General features: G+C 43.1%; 1 protein-coding gene across 1 annotated transcript in view; it reads left to right on the top strand.

Moving 5' to 3' along the window:
- KMT2E (lysine methyltransferase 2E (inactive)) overlaps positions 1-23,619 on the top strand; it is a gene marked incomplete in the record, with an annotated part of 3,388,239 nt that overhangs the window by 1,007,983 nt on the left and 2,356,637 nt on the right. Inside the window, 1 exon segment of the mRNA XM_044088526.1 lies at positions 12,090-12,148. Within this exon segment, the coding sequence (XP_043944461.1) occupies positions 12,090-12,148 (59 nt within the window).

The raw sequence follows: 23,619 nt of genomic DNA, 5'->3' as shown, positions 1-23,619 counted from the left end.
ATTTTCCTGGGTGCCAAATTGGACACAAACACCCAGATGGCCTACCTCACGCCAGAGAAGCAGGGGCAACTAATACAATACTTCAGAACACTAGCAAATTGCACCAGGCTGACTGCAAGGAAAATCCTGCAGGCTCTGGGATTCATGGCATCTTGCATCTTACTAATCCCATGTGCAAAGCTGCATATGAGGAAACTACAGTGGTACCTGAAAAACATATGGTCTCAACACAGCCACAGTTTGGAAACAATAATACCACTAATTCCATGTCTGCAAAAGGAATTTCTGTGGTGGGCTCAAGCATGTCAAACACAGGTCTTCCATTCAGCAAGCCTGAAGCAAATCAAGTCATCACAACAGACGCCTCGGACTACGCCTGGGGGGCGCACATGACAGATCGGTGCATTCAGGGCAAATGGTCCCAAAAAGAAAAGCACCTTCACATCAATCAAAAAGAAATGCTAGCAGTAATAAATGCTATTATAGTTTTCAAGGACCTTCTACAACCAGATCAATTATTGATAAGAACGGACAACACCACAGTTATGTGGTACATAAACTGGGAGGAACACATTCTTACCCCCTATGCAGACTGGCCATGTCACTTTGGAACATGGCCATGGACTTACAAATGGAACTACAAGCACAGTACTTGCCAGGCAAGGAAAACACGCTGGCAGACAACCTAAACAGGAATATGACAGATCCACACGAATGGAAATTGCATCCAAAAGTTTTTACAGAAATAATCCAAGAATGGGGAAGGCCAGACATAGATCTCTTTGCCTCCCACAATAATCATCAATTGACAAAATTCTGCTCAAGGATCTTCCATCCAAAGGCCTGGAGAGTGGATGCTCTTTCTTTCAGTTGGACATCAATGGCACTTTATGCCTTCCCTCCTCTTCCTCTGCTGCCCAAAGTTCTATTAAAGACCAAAGCAGACAGACCAAAGATGATTCTCATTGCTCCGGACCGGCCAAGGCAACACTGGTACCCACTCCTGAGGAGCCTGACGCATTCCCCACCATGGACCCTGCCTCTAATGCCTCTTCTTCTGACTCAGCACAGCTTCAAAACTCTTCACACCCAGCTAAAAACACTCAATCTAGCCGCATGGAAGATTCCTTAGCATCACAACAGGCCCTACTCTCCAAGGAGGTGCAGGATGTCATTTTGGAGGCTAGAAAGGCCATTAACTTGAAAAGCTTACTCTGCAAAATGGAAACGTTTTTGTGTCTGGAATGAGAAAAAGGGCCAGGATCCTGGAAAACTGAATTTACCTCAAATACTACAATGTTTGACTGAACTGCTAAGCAGTGGACTTTCTTTCTCCTCCATTAAAATACATGCCTCAGCCATTTCTGCAGAATACAACACTGATCCACCTTTATTCTCTCACCCTCTCTTAAGACAGTTCCTCAGAGGGGCTAAGAATTTAAGGCCTCCAAGGAAACAACCAATACCTGCTTGGGATCTTAATTTCATTCTGGAAAAATTGACCTTACCTCCCTTTGAGCCAGCTGCCTCATCAGATTTGCAATATTTGTCCTGGAAAACAGCTTTCCTTCTGGCTATCACCTCAGCTCGTAGAGTTTCAGAACTACAGGCTCTCATGGCTGTCCAGCCTTTTATCATCTTCCATCAGGACAGAGTTTCCTTACGAACCAACCCGTCCTTTATGCCTAAAGTGGTATCCAGGGTAGCTTTAAATCAGGCCATACATTTACCTCCTTTTTATCCTAATCCTCAAAACAAAGGGGAGAGATTACTACATTCCTTGGACATCCACAGACAACTGCGTTATTATTTGGACAGAACAAAGCCTTTCAGAAAATCAGAACAGCTTTTTGTGGCCTATGCGGTAGGAGCTCAAAGGAAGCCAATTTCCAAACAGACAATCTCAAAATGGATAGCCCACTGCATATGCTTTTGCTACTCCTTTCATGGCAAAACTGTTCCTACAGGCATTAGAACTCATTCCACCAGGGCCACAGCCACCTCTACAGCCTTCCTCAGAGGAGTTCCTGCCAAGGATATTTTGGAAGCAGCCACTTGGAGTTCTGTGCATACCTTCTCCAAGCACTACAACCTACCATTATACTCCAAATCTAGAGCAGGCTCTGCCACTGCAGTCTTGCAGGGCATTTTGGCTCCTCCTAGTTCCAACTAGTGCCTACCACCCCTTCTTAGCTTTGGGATTCTACCCATCTGTTATGACTGCAGCTGTATGCACGATGAACATAGTACAGTTTTGTACCTACCATAAATGTAGATGTTCGAGTGCTAATACAGCTGCAGTCCAGGTTTCCCTCCCTCCTTCCCCTCTTGGGACAGGCCTACAGGCTAACACATCCTCATACAACCTGATTGGGGTTTTCATTTATGATGCATTTGCTTGCAACTACTGTATTTTGATTATATAGCACTGCATTATCACACAAATTTATTATTGCCTTCCTTCTGGGGGCACCTGACATCTGGGGCAAGAAAAACGGAAGAAAATGGCGTCGGCTGGTTCCTTTATACCCCTGTCACACTGACGTCAGGGAAGAAGCGATGACAACAGACGCCGGACCTAGACTTTGGAATTCGGCCGACCGAGGACCCGCCTGACGGCAGGAGAACCCATCTATTATGACTGCAGCTGTATTAGCACTCGAACATCTACATTTATGGTAGGTACAAAACTGTACTTTTTTCTGTATCTGTGTGAATCTGCTCATCTGTGGTGTTTTAGTATTTCCTGTGATTGAAACTCTGGTGTTTATTGTAAATAGAAATTTAGTGTATTCATGTTCTTTTATTAAATATATTTAAAACTTTCATTGTTGCTGGTCCTTTAGAGTATATTTTATCCTTTCAGATTACTTATATTTGAGACACTGTGGTCACTACTGAAAGCTTTGCTGTTTGGTCAACATTACCATTTATATTAGTATTACTTTTACTGAGTATAATTGGGCATCCTTACAAGAGCCTTAGAGTAGCTGGCTTTAGAGTGTCTGGTGGCAGAAACTACCTTATAGTCTAGGCGAAGGGTGGTCAGTAAATCTGTGCCAGCCTATCCCGGGTGTTTGTGTGTGTATGCAAATCAAATCTCAGAGTGTGTGTCAGCTGCTTAGAGCAGGGACACAGCACTAGTTTCACAGAGAGGGTGATGGAGGACTTGGCTTGGACACTTGGCTGAGGACTCCACTCTACAGCTGTGCCAGTGGGGAGTCTTAATGGGGGCCTAGTGAAAGAGAGAGAGAAACCCAGCATCAGAACTGAGTGTGTTCCCTGTGTGCTGTTGAGGGAAATTGTGCTTGATGCAGAGAGCTGCATCTGGAAATACTGTATATATCTAGATTCCAAGTGAACGTCCCTCACTGGTGTCTGTAATGAGGATTCAGGCTCCTTGATTACTGACCCAGAGGAGGGACGTCGGATAGCATATTGAAAAGCGATGGACTCTGAAGCATTCTACTGGCAGACACATGGTCCTGTGTATGTTCCTTTATGGATTGGATTTCCTTTCTAGATTCAGAACTGACTTTGCTGGGGCCATTCTCGAGGGGTTCTAAGATACATATCTTTACTCCCCTCAGGTTTGATAGGCTTTGGTATAAACTAATATAGCTTAAAGACTACTGCAGCAGTACAGTAATGAATATAGTACAGTTGTGTAAGTTGCACTTGCTCATAACAGATGTTTGACTTCCTCACTACTGCAGTAGCCTTACCCACGTTCCAACCCCCATGTATTATGTATTATTATTATCAGGAAGTACCTTGGTAGCGATTTCTTGTTTACCCCAGAAAGGACTCTACTACTAAACTTTTGGGCAAGAAAGTTCTGAAGATTTTCTACTCTGACTGTTTTCTTCTACTTAGGGCTGACTAATCAGCAGTCAGAGCTGGTGTGGGAGGGAGATGGAGCTTTTGGAAGGTGGCTGCTGATCTTTGTGTTTCACTGTTGCAGTCATTACATTTGGGTTATCTGCTTGCAGTAGCCTTCAGTTGGCCTGATTACCAAAGTCTTGGGTCCTGCATCGGTTGCTTTCTCATCTTCCATGACATCAGGTAGTCAGGGGTATAAAGTATGCAGCCGATGCAATTACATCAGTCTTTCTTGCCGTGCGGTGCCCGAAGTAGAAGCAGTTCGCAAGTGTCGATCGGTTGACTCCTGAAATTTTCATTTTCGAGTTTCAGAACCAAAGTCTTCAACTAAAGCCAAGTACCCCATTGGGGAAACTTTTTCTTGCTCTAAACTGATGTCAGTAAAAGTAAATAATTGCATTTCTTGTGGAAAGCAAATACCTCATAAAGATTTTCATTCGTACTGTATTCCTTGCCAAGGCCCTTAACACGATGTACCTCGCTGTTGGTTTTGTGCCTAATTTAAACATCGAACTATTCATCATCGGTATATTTACGCTTCTAAATATTTTGGTACTCTGTTCAATTACCCAGATATGGCTTTGGTAAGCCACCTGACTACCGACATTCCGAAATAACACAAAAATAAAGACAGAGACAGGCTGCCTAGGTCCAAAGCTGCCGATGACGCTTCTCCGAAGCTAGTCGCCGGTACTCGGTGAGATGCTTTTGCATCCCCGGATACCCGTTACTTCAGATTCGCAGGCCACTACTGAGAACCATTCAGAGTCCGGTATGCAAAATGCTTCAGCTGTGGAACCTGCAAATGTCTCTGCCTTGGATGGGTCCAGAGCTGCTATGCAGGCACCGGCTTCTGAGGGTGTATACAGGCCTACTGACTTGCATATTAAACCAACGCCATCTTCTTAAAGGTCTAAAACTCGATCCATGCCTAGAAAACCGACACCCAGACCGCATGGTCAAGGCCTCTATGCCTAAGAAACAAATAAGAATGGCTGAAGACCTTATTACTTTAATCAGGGGAAGCCAAACTTCCCCCTCTCTGATTTTGCTTATGATTCTTCTGATCAGAATTCTGAAATTTCTGTTTCCTCTGATGACCAGGATTTACCCATGTCGACCTATGAGGATTCTGATGCAGCAGACACTCTTCCCTCTGCTTCCCCTCCAGAGGATTTCTCTTTTGGTGCATACTCTTAGGGAGCATTTCCGCTGGGAAAGCCAGGATTACTCTAATTCTAAAAAGAGGCATAGAGATTTCTTACTCCTGCCCCAACACTGGCCTTTAGCTATCCCCCCTGTACTGGACATTGTTGATGATGCCTTTTCGAAATCTAGCTTGGCCTCTGACTCCTTAACTCCTGCTCCCAGGAAACCAGATAGATATTACAGGGTTCCTGACTCTCTCAAGTTCCTCAGCAAAAATCCTACTGCAGATCCTGAGACTATTTCACAGGGACCCAACGGCATTAAGGCTACTACTGCCAAAAATCCTAACCCCTCTGATAGAGATTCCGGGGTGCTGGATAGATGGGGTAAGAAGGTATACACTTCTGCAACCTTGGCCATTAGGGCCTTGAACTGCCAGTTTCATATGCTAAAGTATCAGCAGCATATTATTGGATTGCTTAAACAGAAATTGATGGTGATTCCTGACTGTGCTGAAAATAAGGATTTACAGGATTTAATGTATTCTGCTGAACAAGTTGGAAAACATACTTTGCAATGTGGTTTTGATTCACTAGAGGCATCTTGCAGAGGGCTGCTGTCACTGGGTCTGTATTTAGAAGGCATGCTTGGCTTAAGGAGCAATCTTTGCCAGATTATGTTAAAGCTAAATTGCTGGATGTTCCCTTAAACCAGGAACCACCTGTTTGGTAACAAAGAAGAAGAAGTCCTTAAAAAGATGTCTGAAAAAGCTAAATCTATGCAAACTGTTAAAGATTTCCTTCAAGTACAGCCTCCAAGATTTAGTAGGCATTGGCCCTCTAAGAATTGGTCCTTTCCTGCCTCTTCCAGGCCTTTTCAGTCCAAACCCAGAACCACCAGAACACCCAGGCTTCAGTCCCAAGGTACGCACAGGACTAAGCAGTGGGGGGGCTCCCTCTTCCAAAGCAGGGAGTAGTAAGACTCCCTTATGGTAAATTGTCTCAGTGACTTAACTTTTAAAACTTCCATGCCCTTCTCAACTGACTGCTCATTACCCAAAACAAATGGGTTTTAAATCTAGTTTCCCAAGGATACAGATTCCACTTTCACACTTTACCAACCCCAAACAATTGGCCAGAGCTACCCCCAAATCAGTGGGCAGAGGCTCAAAAGCAAGTTCTCTCTCTCTTAAGTATAAGGGCTATTCAAACTGTCCCAGAAGAGGAAAGGGGACAAGGTTTCTACTCAAGACTTTTCCTGGTGCCCAGAAAAGACAACTCCTGGCATCCTATCCTGAATCTCTCTAGCCTAACCACTTTTTTGGTGATCCCAAAATTCAGGATGCTAACTCCTCACCAGTTGCTTCCTATGCTAGGCAGGGATGCCTGGTTGGCAACACTGGATTTAAAGGAAGCCTACCTGCACATCCCAATCAGGGAATCTTGCAGAAGATACCTACGCTTCAAGTGCCTAGCTCCAGTCATCGCAATTTGCAGGCAAAAAAATATTCAAATATACCCATACCTGGACGATTGTCTAATTCACGCAGAAAGCCAGGACATACTTTTGAATCATCTGGCATTTGTACAAAAGGTGCTAACTTCTCTGGGGTACACCGTAAACGAAAAGAAATCACATCTTGTACCCTGCCAACAAATTGTATTCCTGGGAGCAAGCTTGAACACAACTTCCCAGATGGCTTTCCTCACACCAGAGAAACAAGTTAATTTGACAGCGTACTTCAAACTAATAGCCGCAAAGACCCTGCTATCTTCAAGACAAATACTGCAAGCCTTGGGGTTCATGCCCTCATGCATTCTCCTAATTCCATATGCAAGACAGCATGTGAGAAAACTACAATGGTATCTAAAAAGCCTATGGTGTCAACATTCTCAGGATCTAGAAGCCATACCTTGCCTACAGTTAGAGTTCCTTTGGTGGGCAGAGGCCTGCCACCAAAACAAGGGACTGTCATTCACGCTACTCCCTGCTACCCAAACCCTAACATGCATCAGACTATGCATAAGGGGCTCACTTGGCAAGGAAGTGCATTCAGGGCAAATGGAACCCAAGTCCAATGCACCTATATATCAATCAAAAAGAAATGTTAGCTGTACAGAATGCTCTGACAGCCTTCAAGGACCACATTCTTCCAGGACAATTAATGGTAAAGACGGTCAACACCACTGTTATGTGGTACATAAACAAGCATGGGGGATCCCACTCATATCCTCTCTTCAGTCTAGCCATGGTTTGGTGGGAACACAGCCTTGAGCTACCAAGTACACCTACAGGCTCAATTCCTGCCAGGAAAGCTAAATACACTGGCAGACGAAGTAAGCATAAATCTCATGGACCCACATGAGTGGAAACTGGAAAACAGACATTCAACATGTTAATAAACAAATGGGGGAGCCCAGAGATAGACCGGTTTGCCTCCCCCCAAAACTACCAATTGGACAAATTCTGCACAATGACTCCCCACAAACAAGCTTGGAAAGTGGATGCCTTGTGCTTCTCCTGGAAAAATCTATCAGTTTATGACTTTCCTCCTCTGCCTGTCCTCTCCAAGGTACTACTAAAGATCAAACAGGATAAACCAAGGACGATACTGATTGCACCAGACTGGTACCCCCTCTTGCGCAGTGTGTCACTGCTGGCACCATGTCACCTGCCTCAGACCCCTACCCTGCTCTCCCAGCAGGAGGGCCAGATTCTTCACCCTCAGCTTCAAACCCTGAAGGCAGCCTGGCTAATTACCTGATCTCTCATAGGTTCATAGGTTCATACTAGGCTATCTGCCCTAGGGCATTTACAAGCCTAGCCAGAGTGTGTTTGGCTTTCGCCACCCATTTTAAATGAATTTTGCTATGCCCTTTTTCGAGGTTAGTATACTGTGCCTCTGTCTAACAGTGACACAGAAGTGATACCCGGAGTAAATCTACGATCTCCCATCCACTCATCAAGATTCATCTTGAAGAGAGTCAGTGAGGGACTCTGCCTAACCTGGACTGGGATTTTATTCCAGAGTGAAGGGAGCCTCTGGGTTATGAATCTGTCCCTCCAGCATGTCCTATTTATTTCAGTGCTGAGGTTCAAGTCTCTCGATTGCGTAGCTCGATGGGATTTGGATTTTCTGAGGTGCAGCATGTCCATTAATTCCAGGTTGGACATGGCCTTATACGTCAGGCACAGATCACCTCTGAGCAGACGGTATGCCACTGAGTAGAGCTGGAGTTTCTTTAACCGGGCAGCATATGGCATCTGTTTGAGCCCTTTGATCCTCTTGGTGAGGTACTTTTGGGGTCTTTCCAGTTGCTGCAGGTGTCTGGTAAGGTACATCCCAAAAGAGGCATTGTACTCAATTATGGGCCTGATGAGGGATGAGTAAAGAGGCACGATGACCTCCCCTGACCTAGATGTGAATCCCTTCATGATTAGGTGGGCTATATAAAATGTTTTTCTAACCACTTTGGCCACGTGGTTGTCGAATGAGAGATTGCTATCAACTTGGGTCCCCAGCTCCCTAATTACTTCTTTCGTACTTGGTGGATTACCATCTATGTGGTAATTTGTGGGCACTTTGTTTTTGCCAAAGGGAATGACTGTACACTTTTTGGCGTTTAGCTTGTGGCTCTGGCACCAGTTGTCTGTTTCTATGAGGCCCTTTTGTAGGATGCTTGTGTCGGCTGGAGAGTCTATTATGGCGCCCAGTTTGCAGTCATCTGTGAACTTGGTCAGCCACAGTCCTTCTGTGTTGGCCTGTACCTCCGAGAAATGTATACCGAACAAGAGAGGTCCCAGGACTGAGCCTTGTGGGACACCACTTGTAACTGGTTTGAAGTCTGACATGGCTCCAGCAATTCTAACCATGTGGGTTCTGTCCTTGAGCCAGTTTGCAAACCATCTAGTGACATAGGGGTTTATATTTAAGCTGGTGAGCTTATCTACAATGCCCGAGTGGGGTATTGTATCGAAGGCTTTTGCAAGGTCCAGGTAGGCTGTGTGGACCACCTTCCCCTCGTCAATGGCCTTGGTGACTGTTTCAAAGAAATTGACCAGGTTTAAGAGGCAGGATCTGCCCTTAACAAAGCCGAACTGGGTAGGATCCACTGTCTGTAGGTCCCCAATATCTTTATTTATGAGGTCCATGATGATCCTTTCCATATCTTTGCAGACCAAGCTAGTCAGGCTTATGGGCGATAGTCTGCTGGGATAGATATTTGCCCTTTTGGTGGGGAAGGGGGGGAGAAGTTTGCGCTGAACCTGTCAGCTAGGATGTTGGCAATGTCTGTGGGTTCGGTGTATTTTTTGTCATTTTGGACTAATTCTGAGCATATCTGGGAATTCCCACCCAGGTTCCTAACATAACTAAAGAAAGCCTTGTGATTATCCTTAGTGTCCTGTGCAATTTTTCTCTTGAAGCTGGCCTTAGACGATTTTATGAGTGCCCGTAGTTTTTTGCTAATACTGATCGGAGATGCCTTCCCTTTTTGGGATTTTGCTCTATCATGTAGTAGCTTCCTCCTTCTATTGTATAGTTTGTTTATGGCTGGGGTCCACCAGACAGGACGCCTGCTTTTGGAGGATTGGGTCTTGGTTTTGTTTGGGATTGCATGATCCATGCATTCCTGAAGGTGTTCGTAGAATGCGTTTATAAAGGATTCTGCGGTCTGGGCCGTATTTTCCACAGGCCCGGGGGCTTTGAAGGATTCTACCTCGGTTTTGAGGAGTGTGAAATTTGCTTTAGAGAAATTTTTTACTGTGGTTTTCTGGGCAGGGGCTGGGGTCGGGATGTGAATATCTAGTGAGATTAGTTTATGGTCTGATCTTACAATTGAGGGATACACTTCTGGTCTAGAGCATAGAGTCCCCATGTTGGTGATGATCAGGTCCAGTATGTTTTCCCCTCTTGTGGGAGTGGTAACAAGTTGTTCATAGCATTTGAGTTTATAAATTCTAGGAACCTTTGGGCTAGGGTGTTGGAGCTAGAGTAATGCTCCCAGTCTATGTTTGGGTAGTTGAAGTCGCCCAATATAATGGTGTTTGGAGAGACCTTCATATTTTCCAGTGTTCTCAGGAAGGCCGAGTGGGGTTCCTGGGTTTGGGAGGGTGGTCTGTAGCAGGCTATAAACTGGAAGGCAGTTTTACCCACTTAGTTGCACATGGATAGTCTCTGATGCTTCGTGCTGTGCCACCAACCTGGAGGTGTGGGTATCTTTGACGAATATTGATACCCCCCCTCCTTTTGTGGTTCGGTCCAAGTTTTGGGGCCGAAAAACATGGTATGAGGTATAACCTGGTAGTGCTGGGGTGCTCTCGGGAGCCTTGAACCAGGTTTCTGTTACTGCAAGATATCGATCCGTTACCATCCCTCAGTAAACAAGTGTTGGATGTCATTCTGGAGGCAAGGAGGCCTAGTACTAGAAAATCTTATGCTGAAAAATGGAAAAGATTCTTTTCCTGGAACCAAACTCGGAGGATGGGCACAGCAATGCCCAATTTACCTCAGATTCTTTAATATTTAACTGAGTTGCTTTACAAGGGCCTTTCCTTTTCCTCCATCAAAATTCATGCCTCAGCCATTTCAGCTCATTACAACACAGAACCGTCTCTCTTCTCTCATCCACTGCTCAAGCAGTTCCTCAGAGGGGCCAAGAACTTAAGACCACCCAGGAGAGCCCCAACTCCAGCCTGGGACCTTAACTTTGTATTGGAAAAACTCACTCTACCTCCTTTTGAGCCAGCTGCAAGTGCAGAGTTGAAATTCCTTTCTTGGAAAACAGTCCTCCTTTTATCCATCACTTTAGCAAAAAGGGTGTCTGAATTACAAGCCCTTTATGGCAGTGGAGCCTCTCATCATCTTTCATGCGGACAGCGTGTCCCTCTGGACCAATCCCTCCTTCTTGCCCAAGGTAGTATCCAGTGTGGCTCTTAATCAGTCCATTCATTTGCCAACCTTCTTTTCTAATCCACAGAACAAAGGGGAATGTATACTGCACTCCTTAGATGTGCACAGGCAACTTAGATTTTACTTGGACAGGACTAAACCTCTCATGAAATTTTGACAGCTGCTGGTGGCATTTGCTGCAGGGGCAGAGGGGAAGGCCATTTCAAAGCAAACCATTTTTAAGTGGATAGGCCATTTCTTTTCTGCTATAAGCACCATGGAAAACCTATCCTACAGGGAATAAGACCACATTCAACCAGGGCTGCAGCTACCTCTACAGCCTTTCTCAGAGGTGTCCCTGCCAAGGACATCCTAGAAGCTGCTACCTGGAGTTCTGTACATACTTTCACCAAGCATTACCATTTGCCAATTTTCTCTAAATCCAGAGCTGGCTTTGCCACTGCCGTCTTGCAGGGCCTTATAGCTGGTCCTTATGCTATCTAATTTCCTCCTCCCATCCTTAGCTTTGGGAATCTACCCAAGTGTGATGACTGCAACAGTGAAACACGAAGAACATATTACAGTTGTGTACACTAACCATAAATGTAGATGTTCGAGTGTATTCACTGTTGCAGTCCTGGTTACCCTCCCTCCAGCCCCCTGACTTCTTTTGGCTATACCTCTTTTTCTTTTTACTATGCTTAAAGCTTTTTGGTGTATTTGCTTTTTTGTTGGAGGTGTAACCTTGTATATATATTTAATTGCTTCCCATTAGGGGGGCACCTGACATCTGGGACAAGAAAAACCTGATGTAATTGCGTTGGCTGCATGCTTTATACCCCTGACTACCTGACGTCATGGAAGATGAGACAGCAACCGACACAGGACCCAAGACTTTGATAATCAGGCAGACTGAGGCCTACTGCAAGCAGATAACCCAAATGTGATGACTGCAACAGTGAATACACTTGAACATCTACATTTATGGTAAGTGTACACCACTGTACTGTTTTAGGTAAGTGAAACTTGTACAACTGTCGTTTAATTGCTATGGTTGTAACTGTATGAAAACATGCAAGGGAGTACGCTATGTAGCAGTCTCTTACCTAATTGTTTGTAGGGTGTGAAACTTTAACTAGATGTCTGAAAATAAGTATTTGCTTTACAGGAGCTTGGACAGAGACAAGGCAGTCTTACTTCAGACGAGGAAAAGAGAAAATATGTCAGGTGAGTGAGTTGATTATTAAGCTTTATAATTTTATTTTATGACCAACCTTATTGTATCTCTGATGTGCTTGTTTTATTTTCTATATGTAGGGCATGTTTTTATTTATAACTGCTACCCTTGATTATTTTATATGATTTAATACATTTTAGAAATTTGAGTTTAGTAACTTCATTTATTTAAACCAAATGCTTCTGGCACCTTGCAGAATTTTTACTTTGAGAGAACTTTCTAATATGACACACAAAGCAAGACTACAAAATCTGATTTCTTAGTGATATAGCTGCAGGTGTCATGAATATATTTAGCACACACAACTCTCCCAGCTGCTGCATTTAGTCCTTGACTCCACTTCCCTACTTCTATCACTCTCCATGCCTTTAAAGCCACAAAGGCTTCCGGGAACACTGTGAATAGCCCCAGGCTGCTTATAGAAATGTAAATTTTGGGGTATTTAGAAGATAAAATTTATGTTGTTCTATAGTACTAGATCGCCTCCATTCTTACATATGGGTTCCGAGCTGATCCTTGGCTGCGACTCGGCCTATTTACAAGCTGGAAGTCTTCTAGGTGGCTTGTGGCTAGGTAGGTATCCCATGGTGCACCAGTACATTCCCCAGATCTCGTTTGCCACGATGACTATTTTGGTTGTGCTTCTCCTTGGCTCTGGCTGAGTTTTTCAGATTTATTCAAAATTTTTGGATTATTCTGCTGTCTTACCTTTAATAGTGTTATATAAAATTGTATAGTCATAGTTAGTGTAGTTTGCAAGTTAGAAATGTTAGCGTTTATCAGTGTGCCGTTTGTGTGCAGTTTCTTTTAGTACAGTTGGCCTTTTGGCCTTATAGTACTTGGTATCCTGTGTGCCAGTTTTTTCTTGTTTAATATTTAGATATTAATTGTAGGTGCCTTTTGCGCTCAGGCTGTGTGTGTTGTTGAGTAGTTATAAGTCTTAACCTTTTGCGGATTTCTGCTTGCTAATTTTACTAGTGTTGCAAACAGAATGAGGTTTTGTTCACCTTGTATAGTAAATTCTAAAATGTACACTTTATTCCTGTTGTAAGTGTGTGTGAGTCTTTCTAATTGTTCTATCCCCCCTAGGTCTGTTTTAGTTAGAGGTCCTAGTTTCCCATTCTTTATTCCTGCCCAGGTTAGGCCCGTTTAAGTTAGAGGACCTAGTCCTCCCTTTCTCTTCTGTGTGTGTGTGTATGAGCTCATCTCCTGTGAGAATGTCTAAGGAAAGCAAGGACCATAAGCCATCTGGCTTTAAGAAATGCATAAAATCCTCACAGATGATATCAGTAATGATGGCCACAGTAACTGCGTTTACTCTCTTGGGGCCATCCACTTACAGGAAACTTGCTTATTTTGCCACTCTTTCAGTGATAGGGTATTGCAAGAAAGAAAAAATAAGCTCATCCTAAAAGGTATCCTAAAACCTTCCTTTGAGGAAGATCTGGTAGCTCTTCCTCCTCTGCTAGATCTCTGGGATCTAAAAAGGAAAAGTCCAAGTTCTCTAAGATGCCCTCCCCGGCACCAGCTGGTATCTCGGAGCCGCCTCTTAAAATGACTAAGTCTGACAAATCCACTGTCTCATCGGCTCCACAGAGTTCGGAGCCAGTTGAATGTTGTACTACTGTGATTACATGGTCATCTCCAAGTAGATCGGAGCCGACCTCTGAGACTATTCTACGGAGCCGGTCTATAGAACCTCTACCGGTCTCTCCTACATTGAAGTCACCAATACTGCAGAGATCCCAATGTTCTTTGTGTTTCACTGTTGCAGTCATTACATTTGGGTTACCTGCCTGCAGGTAGCCCTCAGCCGGCCTGAATATCAAAGTATTGGATTCCTGCATTGGCTGCTGTCTCTTCTTCCATGACATCAGGTCGTCAGGGGTATAAAACATGCAGTCGACGGCTTTACATCAGTTACATATACATTATATACGAGACACATATATTATATATATATATATTTTTTATACAGTTTACATTTGTACAATGTATTTTTAAAAATTATGTTGTGTGACTATATAAATATTAATTAGGTTGATGTTTTTATTGGATGGGGTACTTTTGATTTTAATCTATGGCTATGGGTTGAGTGCAATAAATATATGAGAATGTGAAGTTTTAAACAACTCTGAAGAAGCCAGTTGTACTGGTGAAAGCGCTAAGTCGTTTCTTTCTTTGGTAAATAAAGTGGTTAATTCACTGTTCTCCATGGAGCGTCCTTTGTGGTTTCACTGTTTTTGTTATTTTATGTTTTGTGCCCCGAGTGGGTCTTTCTGTGATTATCAATAGTCAAGTGATCGCGGGGACGTTGTTTGGATGTGCGGTGAAGTTTGTGGTTATTGCAAGTTACATGGAAGTAATTTTGAAAGAGCTAGCTAATGTGGTGGACAAACTTATCAAAGTGTATGCAGGAGAAGCATCAGGGAGTAGAGTGGTATCGGCAGTCAGCCCCACGGACTCCCAAGTGGAACTATTCACCTTGCACTCACCCATTGATACTATTCCTCCAGGGCAGGAGGAAAACGCAAATATTTTACACAGCGAGGCTGTTTTCAAACAGCCTAGTACTAGCAAAGTACCATTGGCTCCGGTGGTTGACTCTGGGTCGAAGGGCCAGAAACATGACCTCACTTCCTGGTTCCAGACGCCGATTTTCAGTAATGGAGGGGCAATTGAGAACAGAGCAAAGGTGCTACCGTCCTTGAGGGTACAAATCAATCAGTATGAGAAGTTGTGCATCAAATATAAGGCAATTCAACTTGACAGCCTGTTCCTTAAGAAATCTAAAGAGTTAAATCAGGTTCCGAAGGGTTTGCGTATTTGGAAGAGACCCATGGGGGTCTATGAGGACACAGAAGTGTATCGTGAATTAACGACTCTTTTTAACAGAGCAGGTATGGATATGTTGGACATTATTATTCGCAATAACGATGTCAAGTTGTTAGAAATGCAGGAGAAAATTAGTAAACTAAATGTTAGTATTACTAGCGACCTCTTGTTTCAACACTATCAGGTCAATTTTGACAAAGTGGTTATGAACATTGAGACTTTTGTTAATAAGAACTTGGCTTTGAAACAGAAAAAGCTTGCAAGAGACACTGCTGACTACAAAAACAATTGTGCATACCCCCCGGGTTTCAGAATTCCATTAGATAATGGGGAAGAAAACCCAAAAAATACTGTGTTTGATGACAATTGTGTGGAACCGGTCCATGATGATTTTTTAGAACAACAGAATGGACCACGGAGGTCAGAGAGACTCATGAACAGGGGGCAGACGGTGGGAAATCCGCAAGTGTCCTATACGCGGGGGGGAGAGAGCCAACAGGAGGGGTCATTATTAATTTATGGTGGTGACAATTGTTTTATGAACAACAATGATGTTGATTTGATTGTGAATTATAGTATTTTACAAAATGATGGCACACCATCTTTGAATGGAGTTGGTGGGATGACATTGATGGATTTTTTTGGTGATGAGTCACCATGTACCATGAGTTTGCATGATGGTAATAATGGGGAAATGTGTCTGGAGGGATGTGAAGTTTTGACACATCAGATTTTGAGAAGAAATGGTTTTTGTATTTATAACTATACTGACATTGTAATTAGTGATGTACATTTTGACCTGTTTTGTAAGGGTATTAGTTTTGTACCTAACTTTAGATTGGATATTGCTCATTTACTTATTAATTTAAAATTGTACACAAGACAATTGCATTTAAAAGTTTTTTTCTCAGCTTTGGGGAAACAGAATGATGAGGGGAATTGTAACACATGTACCCAAGTTTTGAAAAGGAGTACTTTTGTACCGCCCCTTAATGCTGAAATTGTATTGTTTGAAAGGATGGTTGAGTATGAGTTTAGAAAAAACTTAATGTTCAACATAAAGGAAGTAGACAATCTTTCAAAAGAAGAAAGAATTGTTGAAATGCTAAAGGACTTCTGGCCAGTTCAGATTCATTATACCGGACAAGGGTGGGGGGATGGTAGTAATGTTCAAAATTGATTATGTTTCTAGAATGGCTGTGATTTTGAACAATGAAGAGACTTACAAGAGGGTTTCTATCAACGAAATCAATAGAGCGTACCTCAAAATTGATTTGTTTTTACAGGATGCTTTGTTTCAAGGGGTCATTGATGAGGTAGAATTCTACTATTTGAGTGTTAAGTTTCCAAAACTTCCCTGTATGTTTGGTATTCCAAAGGTACATAAGGGCACTGACAACTTACAATTTAGACCGATTGTGGCAGCAAGGGGGTCCAAGACTGAGCCTCTAGAGGCATACATTGATGTTAAGTGTAAGCCAGTTGTCAGTGAAACCGCCCATATACTTAGAGATTCATGGCACTGCCTTGAAAGGCTTAGGGCATTGGATACGAGTGGTGATGTTTTTGGGTTTTTGACAGTGGATGTTATAAATCTATTTTCGGTCATTCCACACCAGTCAGGTTTGGACTGGTTTTATGACAGCATGGTAGAGGGTAACATAGTGGATACAAATAAATTCAGCTTTCTATATGATTTAATGGAGATTGTTTTGAAGAACAATTTTATTTCATTTGAGGGTGAAACATATCAGCAAGTGTCCGGAGTAGCAATGGGGGCGAAGTGTGCCCCGGTTTTTGATAATTTAGTGTTACTTACTTGGGAAAAGCAGTTTGTTTTTTCTTCTAGATTTAACAGTAACATTGTGTTGTACAATAGATTTTTGGACGATTTGTTGATTTTGTGGAAGGGTGATGAGAAAACAGCATGTAATTTTGCTGAATATTTGAATGGGACGACCAATTTTCTTAAATTTACATACATTTGGAATGAAGATGTTATTAATTATTTGGATTTAACCATTAGCAAAAGTAGTGGGGGGTTTTCTAGTAACATTTTCAGGAAAGAAAATTATTCAAATTCCCCGTTACATTTTGATAGTTGTCACCCGTGGCATCAGAGGAAAGGTGTTAAGGGTCAAATGGTTAGGACATCAAGATTAGCGAGTGATGAAGAAATTTTTAAGGTGGAGATGTTTAAATTAATCGGGATGTTTTTGGAACGTGGTTACCCTTTGAAATTGCTTCTCAAAATTAAAAAGGATGTGGTTAGAGGTAGGGCCACTAGGTTTATTCCCATTTTGCATTCGGGGGTTTCAATAAGTAGTAAAACTGATGACAAGTACTCTGGAGCTTGTCTTGTTTTAAAGTACAACAACAGAGCACTGGATTTATGTAAAACAGTGAAAAGCCTGTGGAGAAGCGTTTTAAGTGATGAAATGACAGGGATAGTGGGCTCTGATCCTCTGATTGTTTATGGTAGAGGTGAAAACTTGAAGGGAATGTTGGAAAGAAAAGCCAAACCTCAATTCAAATCCAGTATGAGGAAATGTGGGGCATGTAGGTGGTGTAGATTTATCAGTGAAGGATCATATTTATGTGTGTGGGGTTATAAATACACTATACCATGTCCTGGTCAATGTAACTGTAATACTAAGAATTTAGTATACGTGGCCTCGTGTATGACATGTGAGGCATTCTACGTAGGTAAGACTATTAGGAGGTTAAAAGACAGGATTTCTGAACATGTTAGATCTATTAGAAAGAATGATACACATAATGCGTTGTATCCACACAGCACTACATGTTCCAATTTCAACAAATTCTTGTTTTTTGTGGTAGGATGGATTTTTGAGTTTGGTGGTGGTGGGGATACGGTAAACAAAGTGGGTGCTTTGGAAACAGAATGGCAGTTAAGACTTGATGCACTAAAATTTCCTGGGCTTAATGACAGTGTGTCTTTAAAGCCCCTTTTAAAGTTGAAATCCCAACTAATTTAACTTAATGGAATGTTGTATTACTAAGTTGGGTGAAAATACTATATATTGGCAATGCATTGTTATTAGTTAAACCAAGCAGGTTTATTATGTTTTTGTAGTATTTATTATCAGTATGGTTATAATACATACATGGTTACATATACATTATATATGAGACACACATATATATATATATATATATATATATATATATATATATATATATATATATATATATATATATATATATATCTATATATATATATATTATACAGTTTACATTTGTACAATGTTTTTTAAAAAATAATGTTGTGTGACTATATACATATTAATTAGGTTGATGTTTTTATTGGATGGGGTACTTTTGATTTTAACCTATGGCTATGGGTTGAGTGCAATAAATATATGAGAATGTGAAGTTTTAAACGACTCTGAAGAAGCCAGTTGTAGTGGTGAAAGCGCTAAGTCGTTTCTTTCTTTGGTGAATAAAGTGGTTAATTCACCGTTCTCCGTGGAGCGTCATTTGTGGTTTCACTGTTTTTGTTATTTTATGTTTTGTGCCCCGAGTGGGTCTTTCTGTGATTATTTTGGTACTCTGTTCAGCTATCCAGAAATTGCTTTGGTAAGCCATCCAACTACCAATATTCCGAAAATATGTAAGGATAAACGGAGAGAAAGACAGCATAGGTCCAAACCTGCCGATCACACTTCCGTTAAGCTAATCACCAGTTCACCGATACTCTGAGACGCTTTCGCTGCCCCTGATACCCTCTACTTTAAATTTGCATGCCTCTACTGAGACTCATTCTGGGTCCGGTATGCCACGAGATGCTTCTTCGACTATGGAACCTGTGGATGTCTCTGCCTTGGATGGGTCCAGAGCCGCTGTGCAGGCACTGGCTTCTGAGGGTGTATTCAGGCCTACAGATTTGCATGTTAAACCAGCACATCTTCTTCATCAAGGTCTAAAACTCGACCCATGCCTAGAAAACTGACGTCCAAACTGCATGGTGTTAGGTCCATATGCCTAAAAAACAAATGTTTAGAATAGCTGAAGACTTTATTATTTTAATTAGGGGAAGCCAGCCTTCCCCCTCTAAGAGACCTAGAGCTGATTTTCCTTCTGATTCTTCTGATCAGGATTCTGAAATTTCTGTTTCATCTGATTACCAGGATTTGCCCTTATCTAACTATGAGGATTCTGATGCAGAGGATTCCATTCCCTCTGCTTCCCCTCCAGAAGATATTTCTTGTGGTGAAACCTTGCACACTGTTAGGGAGCATTTCCTCCGGGAAAGCCAGGATTACTCTGACTCGAAAAAGAGGCTTAGGGAATTCTTACTCCTCCCTCAACACAGGCCTTCAGCTATCCCTCCAGTTCTGGACATTGTAGATGATGCCTTTTTGGAATCTAGCCTGGCCCCAGACTCTCTACCTCCAGCTTCCAGAAAACCTGACTGGTATTACAGAGTACCTGACTCTCTCAAGTTCCTGTTCAAGAATCCTACCGCAGCTCCAGAGACCATTTCCCAAGGACCAAAGGGCATTAAGGCTACTGCTTCCAAAAACCCAACCCCCTTGGATAAAGATTCCAGGGCCTTGGACAGATGGGGTAAGAAGGTAGACACTTCTGCTACTTTGGCCATTAGGGCCTTAAATTGCCAGTGGTGCTGCGGTAGCGTTGTCGCCTCGCAGTACAACGTTGTCCTGATGTCCTTCATGGATGCATCTGCAGTCATAACAAGTGGGTTGTCCTGTCGTCAGGCAGCCCTGCAGTCGGCCGGATTCCAAAGTCCGGTCCGGCTGATGTCGCACTCCATCCGACGCCATCTCTGTTGGTCTTAAAGCATCAGCCGACGCCATTTTCAGTCTTTCAGCAGAAGCTGTTCGCAAGTGCCGGTCGGTCGGATCCAGAGATTACTTCTACCGAATACTACTTGAAGACTTCTAAAGCTGGACTCTTTCTTGCCTCAGCCGATGTCAGAAAAAGTTAACAATTGTTTAACCTGTGGGAAACAAATACCTCATAAAGATTTCCACTCTTACTGTCTACCTTGTTTAGGCCCAGCCCACGACGTAGCAGCCTGTTCGCCTGTGCTTTCAACCGAACGCTTAGGCCGGTCGGAGTTTGCCAAACAGTTTTTCGGTTCTGATTTTGCGTGCGACATTATGCCGCCGGATCCTCCGACTACCCCCAAAAACGCAAAGATAAAGACCGACAAAACCACGGTAAAGCAAACCACGAGTGTCTCGGTTTCGGCCGAAACCGAGAAAACTGCTCAAAGTACAGATGAACCTATTCTTACAACTGAGGCCCCTGCTACAACTCTTGAATCGACCTCAGAAATTTTACCCACTACGGTGGTTGACTTATCAGACACCATCCCTTGGATGTCTCTACCCCAGCACGTGGTGCTGCTAGGCCTCCAGCCATGTCCATTAAGGCCTTCGCCAGGGCTAAGGCAGCCAAGACTACTAAAACAGTGCCTGTTAAACCCCCCACATCCAGGCCCTCTTCTAGTTCTCAAATGCTTTCTTTGGCAGAAGATTTAATTTCTTTAATTAGAGGATCTCAATCTCACCCAGACAGGGCCTCTCAGCCCCCAGAGAAGAGACCTAGGGCAGAGCCCACTGAGCCAGTGTCTTCTGATGATTCTGCTGATGAATCAGACATAACTGACCAGCCTGAGGCTCCCTTCTCCAATTTTGAAGATTCTGATGCTGAAGAATCCATTCCAGCTGCTTCCCACCAGAAGAATTCTCCTTTGAAACCTTGCATGCCATGAACAGTTCCAATGGCAGCAACAGGATTTTTCAGACTCCAGAAAAAGACTTAGGACCTTTCTGCACCTCCCACAGCACAGGCCCTTAGCTATACCTCCTGTGCTCTCTGTGGTGGATGATGCTTTCAATGATGTTTGCTCCGCTCCAGATTCTTTACCCCCAGCCCCTGCCAAACCAGACAGATTTTACAGGGTACCAGATACTCATCACCACCTTTACAAGGCCCCACTTGCAGACCCAGAAACTATATCCCAGGGTCCCAAGGCAGTAGCCACGACCACAGCTAAAAACCCTATTCCTTCTGAAAGGGAAGCAAGGTCACTAGACAGATGGGGTAAAAAGGTCTACACTTCAGCTACTCTTTCAGCTAGAGCTTTAAACTGTCAGTTTCACATGATACAATACCAAGAGTTTATGCTTGATCAGTTAACTAAAAACTAACCACTGATGAATCTCTTGATAAGAAATATGTATTAGAGATGGTAAATAACATACAACAGGTTAGCAACCATTCCTTAAAATGTGGCTATGATGCACTGGAGGCTTCATTTAGATCAGCCATGACAGGCACAGTGATAAGAAGGCATGCATGGCTAAAGGAACAAGCTTTACCGGATCATGTTAAAGCTAAGTTGCTAGATGCTCCTATGGACAAGACAAGTTTGTTTGGTACACCTGCCCAGCAGGTTATGAAGAAAATGGAAGAAAAGGCAAAATCTGTTCAAACTGTTAAAGATTTCTTACAGGTTCAACCCCAAGGTTTAGCAGGAACTGGAAAATTGGTCCTTTCCTGACTCCACAAAATTTCAAAGGGGCAGGAATAGACCAGAGGCAGAAACCAATCCAGAGGAGGTGCCTACAGAGGACGACAGTGGCAAGGTAACAACAGAGGCACAGACACAGCCACTGCCACTACATCAGCACAACCACAGTGACTTAATCCTAAATTACCAGGGAACAAATAGCAGCTCCTCTAGGCGGAAAGTTAACCTTATTTTCAAAGAACTGGCACTACATAACAAAAGACAAGTGGATTTTACAAACCATAGATCAAGGTTACCGGTTTCACTTCCACACTTTACCAGTCAAAGAGGAATGCCAAATCTACCTCCAAATCAAAAACAGAGGCTCTACGCCAGATAATGGAGTTAGCAAACATGAGAGCTGTGGAAAGAGTGCCAACAGCAGAACAAGGAAAGGGTTCTACTCCAGACTATTCCTAGTTCCAAGAAAGGAAAAAGTTGGAGACCAATTCTCGACCTGTCCACCTTAAATACATACATCATTGTCCCAAAATTCAAAATGCTGACCCTACAGCAGCTTCTTCCCATGCTGGGCAAGGAGTCTTGGCTGGTAACTCTAGATCTCAAGGAGGCATACCTGCACGTCCCCATTCGACCAATCTGCAGAAGATACCTCAGATTTCTTGCAGGATCAGAGCACTATCAATTCTCAGCATTGCCCTTTGGCTTATCTACTGCCCAGAGTATTCACAAAATGCCTGGCATCAGTAACCATTGCAGACTACAGGAATTCAAATTTACCCATACCTGGACGACTGCCTGCTACAAGGGGACAACAAAAGCAAGCTGGCAACAGATTTACAAAGGGTCATTTACTTGCTACAAGGACTGGGATACACAGTCAATTTACAAAAGTCAAGGCTGATACCATCCCAAACAAGGACATTCTTGGGCTGAATTGGACACAGTACAACAAATGGCATTCCTGACTACAGAAAACAAAAGAACTTCCTCTTTACTTCTTGGCACTAACAAAACTGAACAAGTTAACAGCAAGAAAAGTTCTGCAGACCTTGGGCTTCATGGCATCATGCATAATCTTGGTCCCATTTGCCAGACTACATATGAGGAAACTACAGTGGTACCTAAAGAATTTATGGTCCCAGCACAGACACAGTCTAGAAACAGAAATCCCACTAATTCCATGCTTAAAACAGGAGTTCCTATGGTGGGCTCAGGCATGCCAGTCAAACCCAGGCCTACCCTTTCGCAGATGTCAACCAAGCCAGACCATCACAACAGACGCTTCAGACCTAGGATGGGGGCCCACATGCTGGACAAATGCGTGCAAGGATTGTGGACACAGGATCAACTTCACCTGCACATCAATCTAAAAGAAATGCTGGCAGTAAAACTGGCAATCCAAAAGTTCAAACCATTTCTCAAAGAGGGCCAGTTGATGATAAGGACAGACAACACCACAGTCATGTGGTACATCAACAAACAGGGAGGCACTCATTCATACCCCTATGCAGAATGACCTTGGAGCTGTGGACCCTGGCACTCAGCTACAACATTCAGTTACAGGCAATATTTGTACCGGGAAAGACAATACTCTAGCAGACATATTAAGCAGAACCACGGATGCTCACGAATGGAAGCTGCACCCGACATCTTCAAGACCATCTCAAGAAATGGGGAATGCCACAGATAGACCTATTCGCATCACCTCTCAATCACCAGCTCAAAAATTCTGCACAAGGACATTCCACCCACTAGCATGGAAAGTGGACTCACTCTCCTTCAACTGGAAAGGCCTAACAGCATATGCATTCCCACCTCTTCCTTTGATACACAAGGTACTGCTAAAAATCAGGGAAGAACGTCCAAGGATAATCCTGATAGCTCCAAACTGGCCAAGACAACACTGGTACCCACTACTGAAGAGCATGTCTCGGAACAATATGTGGCCAATACCCCTGATGCCTTTGATGTTAACTCAGAACAACTACAGCATCATACATCCAAACCTAAAAACGCTGCAACTGACTGCATGGAACATCACATAGCAGCAGCTAATCCAGAACTTTCCCAAAGAGTTAAAGACATTATTCTTGAAGC

This window comes from Protopterus annectens, chromosome 11.part0, assembly GCF_019279795.1.
Source record: "Protopterus annectens isolate FY-2018-M chromosome 11.part0, PAN1.0, whole genome shotgun sequence".
NCBI classification, from domain to species: domain Eukaryota; kingdom Metazoa; phylum Chordata; order Ceratodontiformes; family Protopteridae; genus Protopterus; species Protopterus annectens.
The sequence above is the reverse complement of the archived record's forward strand: the minus strand, read 5'-3'. Positions and strand labels throughout refer to the sequence as shown.